Here is an 11,506-nt window from a genome sequence, read left to right as displayed (position 1 = left end):
CCCCTCCATGCCCCAATTATTGCAGTCTCTTTTTGCAGTAACTGGAAAGGTAAGGATGAAAAGGAAGGGAAATGAACGTTACGGGCTTAACGTATGCCATGCATTGCACTATGTTCTGAATCTGCACACCAGACGACTTCTCTCATTTAGTTCTTGCGATTTTAAGATAGATATGTCCATTTTACAGGTGAAAAACTAAGGAAGAAAGAAGTTGGAAACCTGCCATCCGGCACCTACAATGCTAACGTTCTAAAAACATCTACCATAAGAGAAAATCGTTAGCAACCAATAGCGTTGCCTCTATCATTAGCTTTCCCACAATTATCCAGAGAGGTATTAGGCACGTCTATCCGCCGGGAGAATGCACCCAAGGGTGTTGCTAGGCTCCTCGGTCCTCTGCTCCGCCCCTCCGCGTTCCTGTCCAGGCCCCGCCTCGCCCCGCCCCCGGGGCCGCTCTGGCCACCGCCCACCCAGGAGAGACCCCGCCCTCCCCGCGCCTCCACACCCTGAAGGGCGAAAAGCAGCGCGTACCCAGCCTGCACTGCGCCTAGCGAGACGCAGCGCATGCGCTCTGGGTGCGCCCAGATTTCCTGTCTGTCCACTGCGCTTCCGGCGAGGTATATCCGACCAATAAGGTCGGCTCGGAGGTGGGCCTTAATGCTGCTCCCCGCTCCCGCCCCCCTTTCCTTCCGTGGATGATTTAAGAGCAGCGCTAAAAGTCCGCGGTGAGGCTCGGACGGTTCCGCGGGGCGTTATGGCTGCTTCTGGGACGCTGAGCGCTTTTCGTCTCCCGCCGTTGCCCACGATTCGAGAAATCATTAAGTTATTCAGGCTGCAAGCAGCGAAGCAGCTATCCCAGAATTTTCTCCTGGACTTGAAGCTGACAGGTGGCTGGCTGTCTTCTCAGTGCTCCCCCTCATCTCCGGGGACGTGGGCCGGGGGTTCGCGCGGACCCTGTGGGCGGGTGTCTGGTGTCAGGCAGTGTGCAGCGGGCCACAGGTCAGGTCCTTCTACCGCTTTGTGCTGAAAGAACCCGGAGCACCGCCCCGGAGACGCGTGGAATGAGTTGTTCGCCCGCAGAATGGCGTGCTCGCGGGCGTTTGCTGCGGGCGAGGGAAGGCAGGTTATGTAGACGTCGAGCAGACACTAGGGGAGGCGGGGGTCGCGCATCATGAAAGGCGGTTGTGGAAATTCGAATCTCGGTGTGTTAGCACTGAAAGCGTACTGCATGTGTGACTAGTTTTGTTTTCCATGCAATTTAAAGTTACCAGAATTTAAATTAGTGCGGGGAGTTTTTCAATAACACGTCGAGAAAGAATCACTCGTGGGATTACCTTATTTAAACGTTTACTTGTTGAATCCAAAACCCTCGAGGCGCAAATATTCAGTAAATACGTATCAGACAAGCTAGTATGTGCTGGTACTGGAGATGCAGTTCGGGAGTGAACAAGGCCAGGCCTGTCGTCAGGGAGCTTACATTTTTAGTAAGTTTACATTTCCACCCTTTATTTTAAGTCACTTATGAGGCAAAATTTACGTGCAATAAAATGACCCAGTTAAAAGAGCACAGTTTGGTGACTTTTGACAGACACACGCATTCGCTTAACCGCTGCCCCCATTTCTTGGTGATACTTTCTTCTAAAAGGTGAGGTTGCAAGAATAACATGTATTGTAAGTATGTCCACTAATTTACTGTTGGAGTATTTACTGTATTTGAGGTTTTCATATTTAATTCCACTTTGGCCCCTCATGAGAAGCTGAAAAGATCAGTAAATCATACCCAAAAAGTTCATTTTCAGTTAAATGAAGTATAGTCCACAAACCATGAATAACATGTTTTATTTCTTGGATGTGGAGTCTTTATTCTGCTGGTAGAAATATGATTTTGGGTAAAATAGCTTAACTAAGCTTCAGTTTCTCACTTGTTAATTGGAGGAAAGCCCCTACTGCAAGAACTTTAAAGGGTTACCCACCTCTAAAATTCTTTAGTTCTAGGAGTAACTAGATTCAGCCTTGTCTGCAAGTCGTTAGTCACATTTTGCAGGTATAAAGCACCATTCTTAAGACGGAAAATACAGGTCTTTATATTTTTAATGTAGAAAAAAATCCTTCATTTATAGTCTCATGTGTGCGCCTTTATTCACTCTCAGGAGTAAATTCGGGAACCCAAGGGAAGGGAGATTAAAGTATTTGTCTGAGGTGAGAAGCTCAGGTGGGAGCAGATGCTTCCTGAATTGACAGTGCCTTTTTGATACTCATTTGTGTTTGAATGTGCCTGAAAAGTTTGAGGGCAGAGCCCCTGACCTCTCAACTATACTAGCTCTCCATTTAGGAAAATGAGAATATTAAATTCATAATGCCTGTGCTTAAGGTATCAATTCTATTCCTTCTAAAAGGCATTGTTCTGGAGTGGAGGAAGGATTGCTTTAGAATTTACACCTGAGCTGGAGTCCCTTCTCCTCCATTTGCTTTCTGTATGACCTTGCACAAATCAAACAATAGACAAGGAAATTGAAAAGTTCAGAGAAGTTAAATTGGGATAGTAGTTCTTAATGTGTTGGAAGGATTGGAAGAATTGTGAGATGCAAGTGAGAAAGCATGTAAAGCACCTAAAACAAATGGTTGGTGAGCATATTACTAATTCCCTCCCAGCACCAGTTAAAAGACAAAACTATTTTAGGGTGGCTCAGTCGGTTTAGTGTCCCACTCTTGATTTCTGCTCAGGTCATGATCTTGGGGTGGTGAGATTGAGCCCAGCATGGGGCTCCACGCTCAGCGGGGAGTCTGCTTGAGATTCCTTCTCCCTCTGCCCCTCCCCCTCACTCTTTCTCTAAAATAAATCTTAAAAAAAAAAAAGACAATTATTTTTGCCTTTAAGCCTACAAAAATGGTAGTATACATCTCTGAACACGGCAAAGAAGTGCTGGTATGTTTTCAGTGGCTAAATTTCCACTATTGCAGGAGGCCCAGTTACTTGGATTTTAGTATCTCAGTCAGTAAGACCAGCCCATTATGTTTTTCCAGAAGTGATAATTGGTTGCAATGAATCCTCAATAATCTTTTTCATGATTTCTTAAGCTCTGTTAACTTAGAGGTTGATTAATTTAAAATACTAACTTTTCCATATCAATTTGCATATTTGCAAAGCTTTAAACACCTCCACTGGTAAGTTTAACTTTTTCCTAAAAATTACCAAGAATCTAAATTTCTGCTAGTCCTATGAGTAGAGTAGGAAGGAACAAGTAGGTAAGAACTTGTTGCTGTGGCCTTATTGACCAACTAGATGTCTGTAGGTAAAAATGAAACTACCAGCACTATTTTGCTTTGGGATTTCAAACTAGCAGCATTGGAAATTCTGAATGTAAAACTAGTTTTACTTACTCAAATATTCAGTATTTGGCAACTATAGAGAGATGGTGCATGCTCACCTGGTCAGTTCTTAGGAATTGATTGATTGGTTTGGTGGAGGAACAGATAGAAAATACAGTATTAACTATATAATTGGTTTGGTGGAGGAACAGATAGAAAATACAGTATTAACTATATTTAAGTTAGGAAGTTTGTCATGATAATCCTATTTTTGTTAAGGGACTGACGATACAGATAAACTGTTGTGGTAGAATAGGGAACGGCCACTATATATTGGTTTAGGTTAAGAGTTAAATAATCAGACAAATATGGTGTAAAGGATTAGTTGAGTAATGGTTGATAAGAATTTATGGAGATTATTGTTAAATTTTGTACATTGAAATTTATCAAGACAATTAAAACATTCTTTTTTCTAGATAAAATCGTAAGGAAAGCTGGGAATCTGACAAATGCTTATGTTTATGAAGTGGGCCCTGGGCCAGGGGGAATCACAAGATCCATTCTCAATGCCAATGTTGCTGAACTTTTGGTGGTTGAAAAGGATAGTCGATTTATTCCTGGATTACAGGTAAGATACTTAAAATGTCTTCTTTAGGAGGCAAAAAAACGATTTAAATCTTCAGGCCATGATTCTTAAACCTCAGGATATCCCAAGGATTATATAGGTTGCTCTTCAAACTGCAGATCTCCGAACCCCTTTCCAGAGATTCTGATTCCATAGTTTGGAGAGGTCTAGGAATTGCATTTTTTTTTTTTAAACTTTTTGAGTTTTTGTTGTTTTTGTTTTGTTTGTTTTTTAAGATTTTTATTTATGTATTTGACAGAGAGAGCACAAGCAGCGAGAGCAGCAGGCAGAGGGAGAGAGGGAGAAGCAGGCTCACTGAGCAGGGAGCCCCATGCGGGGCTTGATCCCAGGACCCTGGGATCATGACCTGAGCTGAAGGCAGATGCTTAACGACTGAGCCACCCAGGTGCCCCTAGGAGTTGCGTTTCTTTTTTTTTTTTTTAAGATTTTATTTATTCATTTGAGACACAGAGGTAGAGAAAGAGGGAGAGGGAGAAGCAGGCTCCCCTGCTGAGCCAGGAGCCTGACGCGGGGCTTGATCCGAGGAGCCTAGGATCATGACCCGAGCTGAAGGCAGACGCTTAACCATCTGAGCCAACCAGGTGCCCCAGGAATTGCATTTCTAGCAAGCATCCCAGCATGGTCTGTTGACTGCTACCTGAATAAACCTGCGTTATGCGTCAATGCTAGACAAACTTGTTGCTTTGTGTGATCTTTTTTTTAATAGCCATGCATGTTCTGGCCCATTCCTTCAAAAATAAGTAAATAATGCCAATAATGACTTAGTTACTGGCATGATTTATGAGAACTTCATTTAGATTCAGAAAATCATTTCTACAAGCAAAAAATGGAGAAAACATATGCTTTTTAAAGAGATTAATTGTTGGGGCGCCTGGGTGGCTCAGTTGGTTAAGCGACTGCCTTCGGCTCAGGTCATGATCCTGGAGTCCCTGGATCGAGTCCCGCATCGGGCTCCCTGCTCAGCAGGGAGTCTGCTTCTCCCTCTGATCCTCCCCCCTCTCATGCTCTCTCTCTCTGTCTCATTCTCTCTCTCAAATAAATAAATAAAATCTTTAAAAAAAAAATAAAGAGATTAATTGTTAAGCTTAAGCGTTTGGTAAGAACTTAAGTGAAGAAATGAAGTTGTACCACTGTACACATAGATTTAAGATGAGGTTTGAATGAAGTGATACATGCATCTTTAAAACAGTAGGTGCCATTGTTATATGAGAAATATTTGAGGGAACTGGGCATGTTTCAGTTGGAGAAGAGGAGCCTTGGATGAGGGGATTCATAGCTGTCTCTGAAAAGGTGGCAGTGAAGAGGATAGCTTATTTTGATTTCTAAAAAAAGAACTAATACTAATAGGTGGGAAATGAGGGAGGCTGATGTGGATTTAAAATAAGGAGGGATTTATATTTTTTAAATGGTGGCAAACAGTGAAACCCATTATGTCAGGGATTTTGTAAAGGCAATTCTTCACAGGGGGGCACTTAATGACTAAAGGGCCTTTGTTTGATTCCTCTGTAATTCTAAAACTTTAGAAGAGCCCTTAGCCTTTGGCTTAGATGAATAGCAATTTATTTTGTGAGTCCAACAGAATAATAAAAGTTATCTGCATTATTACTTTCACACAAGAGACAAATTGGTTTAAAATTAGTACAGTCTAATGCTTGTATGTGCAATAATTGAAAAAGGTTTCATTTCTACCAGAACAGTTTGAGGAAATTTGTTTGAAAATCTAGGGCTTTGTATGCATGCAACTGATTTTTTTTTTTTTTTTTTTTTAAAGAAACCTAGTGATTTCTTTCTTCTTATTGGGCTACATTTTGTTTTATGCTTTAAAAAAATTATATAATATTTAGTTTTATCTAATTTTACCACTCTATTGACAGAATTAGTTTCAGATTTATAACTATTTTGGGATTCTCATATGGTACATATTCCTTGATGTGGAATTTTAATAGTGATTTTTGCTTTGAACTACTTTCTTCTTTGAAGAACTGTATCTCACTTAGAGGTGAAAGTGGGAATATCTTATTTTTGGTGAGATCATGAGGTAATGAAAAGAAGCTGAGTAACACTATGTAATTCCCTTTAGGTTTTTTCATCTAGCCCTTTCTGGACATGGGGAATACTCATCTGACTTTTTTGCACTTGAAGAGACTTCCTAACCCTCAATCTTACCATCTGTTATACATAATTCTTTCTCATGAGGCAAGGAGGTGAATCAAATTTCTGTTCATCCCCACCTGAATTTACATTTTCTCTTTTCCTGATCTCATCTAAGCTCTTTGAAGACAGACTATTTAAAAGGCAACTACACGCTTCTCTTTTCAGCTGCCCCACCAAGACCCTGCACTCCTAACCCCTGCCTTGTTTTATTTGTCTCATTAGATTGATCATCTGATACACTATATTTTCTTACTTGTTGTCTGTCTTACCCCTCTGGAATGTCAGTGCCAAGGTCATGGAGATTTTTGTGTGTTTCGTTCTCTGTTCTGTCTACCACATGTAACTGTGGCTGGCATGTAGCAGGTGTTCAATAATGTCTTCTATGGGAAAATAAAACGTTGACTAATGTATATGTATCTAATTAACCAACTAAATATGTCATTTAATAGTGAAAATGAATAATTGTGCAGCATTGATTATTAAAAAGTTTTGTGCTCTTTTTTCTAAATATAAAGATTTATTTCCAGGTAAATTGTTCTGTAAGAAATGTGTATTTGTCTTATCTGTTTCTGTAGAAGCAAAATTAATTCTTAGTGTCCTATATTGCAGGAAAGGAATTTGCCTTAAAAAGAAATGTTGGGTACTAAAAATCAAATAGATTTCTTTTTCCTATAAAGAATGTTTCAATATGTAAAACCACTTTCATTTAGAGGTACTAAATTAATCATAAAACTTAATAAAGGCAAAAGGAGTGATCTATTTTAAGGATTCCATTTTAGTGGTTTCTGAGCTAATAGAATTACTTTTTAAAGAAATTGTAATAATTTATAAAATGTCTTCTAGCTGAAACTACATCATTTGTATCCTAATCCAATTCTTATGATATCCTCGTGAGGCATCTTAGGGTTTTAGGGGAAAGAACATAGTGCTAACATACAGGCTTCATCATCAGCATGTTGTAAAGTAAAAAAACATGTCTCTTCTAGTATGTGAACACATAATAGGATAGTTTTGTGGTAAAGAACACAGACTTAAGTGTCAGATTGTCTGGTTTTGACTCTGGCCTCTGTCATTTACTGGTTATGTCTCCGGGCAGGTAACTATGTCCTCTGTGCCTCAGTTTGCTCATAGGATTGTAATGAGGATTAAATTAATGCCTCATACTTAGTTAAGCACTCAATATAATTTTCGATGTAAATAATTATTGTCCCTCTGCCTTGGGCATCTGTTAATTAAGGATTAATCAGGAGACTGCTTATCTGGAAAGAGGTATAGGAGAACTGTAAAATTATTCCTTTGGAACACTAGAATATAAATCCCCAGTGCTGTGGAAACGTTGGAGCTTTCTCCCAACTCCTCAAGTTAGCATTGGACAACTAGGGTTTCTTTCTCTTAATGTTGTAGCATTCTCTTGTGATTGTGCATTTTTAGGTTTGTTTTTTTTTATTATTTTTTAGTTGCTTATTGTTGTTACATTTTTATGGCTGGGTGGATTCTCTGTGCTTTGGAGGGGAGTGAGATTTTTTGGTACCTCAGGGTTCTGAGGTTTTGTTCTTCCGCCCATTTCTGAACTGGAGAGAACAATGTAAGTAATACATTCTCCTTGAAGTAAATAATCTGGGTTCTTCATTTTTTTTCCTGTTTGTTATTAATATATAAAATCTTTAAAACAATCGTATTTATGGAGGGCTTACTGCACTAAGTACTTTGTTTTACAGCTTTATTGAGTATTATTGATGTGCAGTAAACTGCACATGTTAAAAGTACACAGATTACCGAATTTTGACAAATAAAATCTCCTGAAACCATCACCACAATCGAGATAATGAACATCCATCACCTTCAAGATTCCTCATTTTCCTTTACAATCCATCCCTCCCTCCTCCCCTTCCCTATCTTCAGACAACCATTGTTCTGTTTTGTCACTATAGGCTATTTCCCATTTTTTTTAGAATTTTATATAAATGGAATCGTACAGTATATGCTCTTTTTTGTCTTATGTCTTTTACTGAGCATAAGTATTTTGAGAATCATCCATGTTGGGGTGTTTATCAATAGTTTGATTTTTTTTTTATTGCTGATTAGTATTCCATTGTATGGGTATGCCAAGCTTATAAATCCATTCACTAGTTGATGGACTTTGGGTTGTTTTCATTTTTTGGCAATTATGTATAGAGCTATATCATTAACATTCACATGCAAGTCTTTGTGTGAATATATACTTTTATTTCTCTTGAGAAAAGAATTAGATGTGGAGTGTCTGTGTGTTATGGTAGGTGTATGTTAAACTTTTTATGAAACTACCAAACTTTTATAAAGTGGCTGTAGCATTTAACATTCCGTCCAGCTATGCATGAGAGTTCCCTTAACTTCACACGCTTCTCACACTTGGTATGGTTAATCTTTTAAATGGTAACCATTCAAATGAGCATATAGTAGTATCTTAATGTGGTTTTTATTTGCATTTTCCTGATCAGAAATACTGGACATATTTTCTTAAGATTTATTTATGTTTAGAAAGAGAGTGCGAGGGGGGCCAGAGGGAGAAGGAAAGAGAAAATCCTCAAGCACACAACCCACTGAGTGCAGAGCCCATTGTGGGGCTTGATCCCAGGACCCTGAGATCATGACCTGAGCTAAAAGCAAAAGTCAGCCGCTTAACCCACTGAGCCGCCCAGGTGCCCCTGGACATATTTTCATGTGTTTATTTGCCATGTGTATATCTTCTTTGGAAAATTGTGCGAGCATTTCTTGTTTTGTCTTCGTATTGCTGTATTGTAGGAAATCTTTATATATTTTGTCAGATACATGTTTTGTAGTACTTTCTACTCAAACGGGATTTACCTTTTCATTTTTGACATTTAACAGTGTCTTTGAAAGAGTAAACTTAGTTTTAATGAAGTACAGTTTATCAATTTTTCCTTTTGAATGTGATGCTTTTTGCATCTTATGTTAAAAAAATAATTGTTAAAACAAGAACTAAGAATTTCCATGTTTTCTTCTAGATGTTTTGTAGTTTCAAGTTTTTCATGTAGGTTTATGATAAATTTTGAGTTACCTTTTGTGTGTAGTGTGAGGAAGGAGTAGAGGTTCATTTTTTTTCCATCATTTGTTGAAAATGTTATCTTTTCCTCATTGAATTGCCTTGCTCCTATTGTCAAAAATCAACTGGTCTTATAAATGGTGGTCTGTTTCTGGACTTCCAGTTCTCTTCTGTTGATATAAGTCTGTTTTTTTCACTGAGACCAACCTGTATTGATTACTATAGCTTTATAGTAAGACTTGACAGCCGGTAATTTAAGTCTTCTGACCTTACCTTTCTTTCCAAAATTGTTTTGGCCTATTCTGTAAGTCCTTTACATTTCCATATAGTTTTAAAATTACATCATCAATTTCCTTTTTTTTTTTTTTCCTTAAAGCCTTCTGGGACTTTGATTAGGATTGGACTAAAACTGGGCGCCTGGGTGGCTCAGTTGGTTGGGCGACTGCTTTCGGCTCAGGTCATGGTCCTGGAGTCCCGGGATCGAGTCCCGCATCGGGCTCCCTGCTCGGCGGGGAGTCTGCTTCTCCCTCTGACCTTCCTCCTTCTCATGCTCTCTGTCTCTCATTCTCTCTCTCTCAAATAAATGAATAAAAATCTTTAAAAAAAAAAAAAGGATTGGACTAAAACTATAGATCACTGTAAGGAGAACTGGCATCTTAATGGCATAAGCTTCTGATTTGTAAACATGGTATGTCTCCCTGTTTATTTAGGTTTTCTTCAGTTTCTCTCAACAGTGTTTCGTAGTTCTAAGTATACAAGTCTTGCACATCTTTTGTCAAATTTACCCCTAACTATGTCCTATTTTTTGATGCCATTGTACTTGGTTTTTAGTTTTGATTTCCATTTGTTTGTTGCTCCTGTGTAGAAATACCATCTGTTTTGACGTGGACTTTGTGTCCTGCAACCTTGCTGTGCTCACTTCTTTGTGGCTATTTTGTAGATTTCTTAAGATTGTCTGCATGTGTTATCATTTCATCTGCAATAAAGACCGTTTTTACCTTCTCCATTTCACTATCTTTGCCTCGGTTTCTTCTTGTCTTGGCTAGAATCTCCAGTATAATGTTGAGCAGAAAACTAGGAGTAGACCTCCTTGCCTATCCCTGATCTCAGGGGGAAAGCATTCAGACTTTTACCATTGAGTATGATGTTAGTTGTAAGTTTTTCCTGGATCTCCTTTTTCGGATCTGTTCCTAATTTGCTGAGAGGTCGTGGTGCTTTGTTTGGTTTTTGTTTTTGTTTTAAATAATGGATGTTGAGTTTGCAGAAATACTTTTTCTGAGTTTATTGAGATAATCATATGGCTTTTTTTTTTTTTTTTTAGTTAATATGGTGAATTATTTTTTTTCTAATGGTAAACCAACCATCTGTAGAATCTTCGGTTATATCCTCTCTCTCATTCCTGATATTGGTAAATTGTGTGTGTCTCTTTTTTTCTGATCAGTCTGGCTGCATATTGGTGAACTTTATTGATCTTCTCAAAAAAGAACAACAAAAAAAGCTCTTGATCTCATTGATCTTTCTGTCTTGGGTTCCGTTTTCTATTTCATTGATTTCTGCTCTGAAATCTTTATGTTATTCTGTTTCCTTGAGGTTTACTTTGTTCTTTCTATAGTTTTTTAAGGTGGAAGCTGAGGTTGTTTCTTTGAAGTCCTTTCTTATTTTCTTATAGGTGTTTAGTGCTATAAATATCCCTCTCAGTACAACCTGAGCAGAATCCCACAAATTTTGATAGGTTGTGTTTTCATTTTCATTCATTCACAATGAATGAAATTTACTAATTTTTAACTTTAAATTTTTTTGAGATATTAGACCTAAAGACTTCTGAAAGAAGTTCAGAATTCCCATATAAACCTTCAACTCCAATTTCCCTTTTTATTTCTTATTTGACTTGTTGGGTTACTTAGATGTGTATCATTTAGCTTGTAAATTTTGGTGTTTTTCAGATATCTTTCTGTTATTAGTTTTTCATTCCATTGTGATCAGAGAACATACTTTGCATGACTTGAGTAATTTTAATTTATAGTTTTATGGTATACATATGGTTTGTCTTGGTAAGTGTTCCTTATGCATTTGAAAAGAATATGCATTGTGCTGAAAAGAATGTATTCCCCCCTGGGGTGCCTGGGTGGCTCAGTCGTTAAGCATCTGCCTTCAGCTCAGGTCATGATCCCCGGGTCTGGGTTCAAGCCCCACATCTGGCTCCCCGCTCTGCAGGAAGCCTGCCTCTCCCTCTCCCACTCCCTCTGCTTGTGTTCCCTCTCTGGCTGTGTCTCTCTCTGTCAAATAAATAAATACAATCTTAAAAAAAAAAAAATGTATTCCCCTGTAAGGATATGCATTTTGGTGAAAAGGAT

General features: G+C 38.6%; 1 protein-coding gene across 1 annotated transcript in view; it reads left to right on the top strand.

Annotated features, from left to right (window-relative positions):
- Window positions 1-696: 696 nt before the first annotated feature.
- Window positions 697-11,506, top strand: part of LOC118001782 (mitochondrial dimethyladenosine transferase 1-like) — a 67,207-nt gene continuing 56,397 nt past the window's right edge. The window contains exons 1-2 of the mRNA XM_034991928.1: window positions 697-887; window positions 3,786-3,937. Of these exons, the coding sequence (XP_034847819.1) occupies window positions 755-887; window positions 3,786-3,937 (285 nt within the window). The 5' untranslated portion in view covers window positions 697-754. The remainder of the gene's footprint in view (window positions 888-3,785; window positions 3,938-11,506) is intronic.

This window comes from Mirounga leonina, unplaced genomic scaffold (assembly GCF_011800145.1).
Source record: "Mirounga leonina isolate KUSES-001 unplaced genomic scaffold, KU_Mleo_1.0 Mir_54, whole genome shotgun sequence".
Taxonomy (NCBI): Eukaryota; Metazoa; Chordata; class Mammalia; order Carnivora; family Phocidae; genus Mirounga; species Mirounga leonina.
Note: the sequence above shows the minus strand (reverse complement) of the source record. Positions and strands in the feature narration are given on the sequence as shown.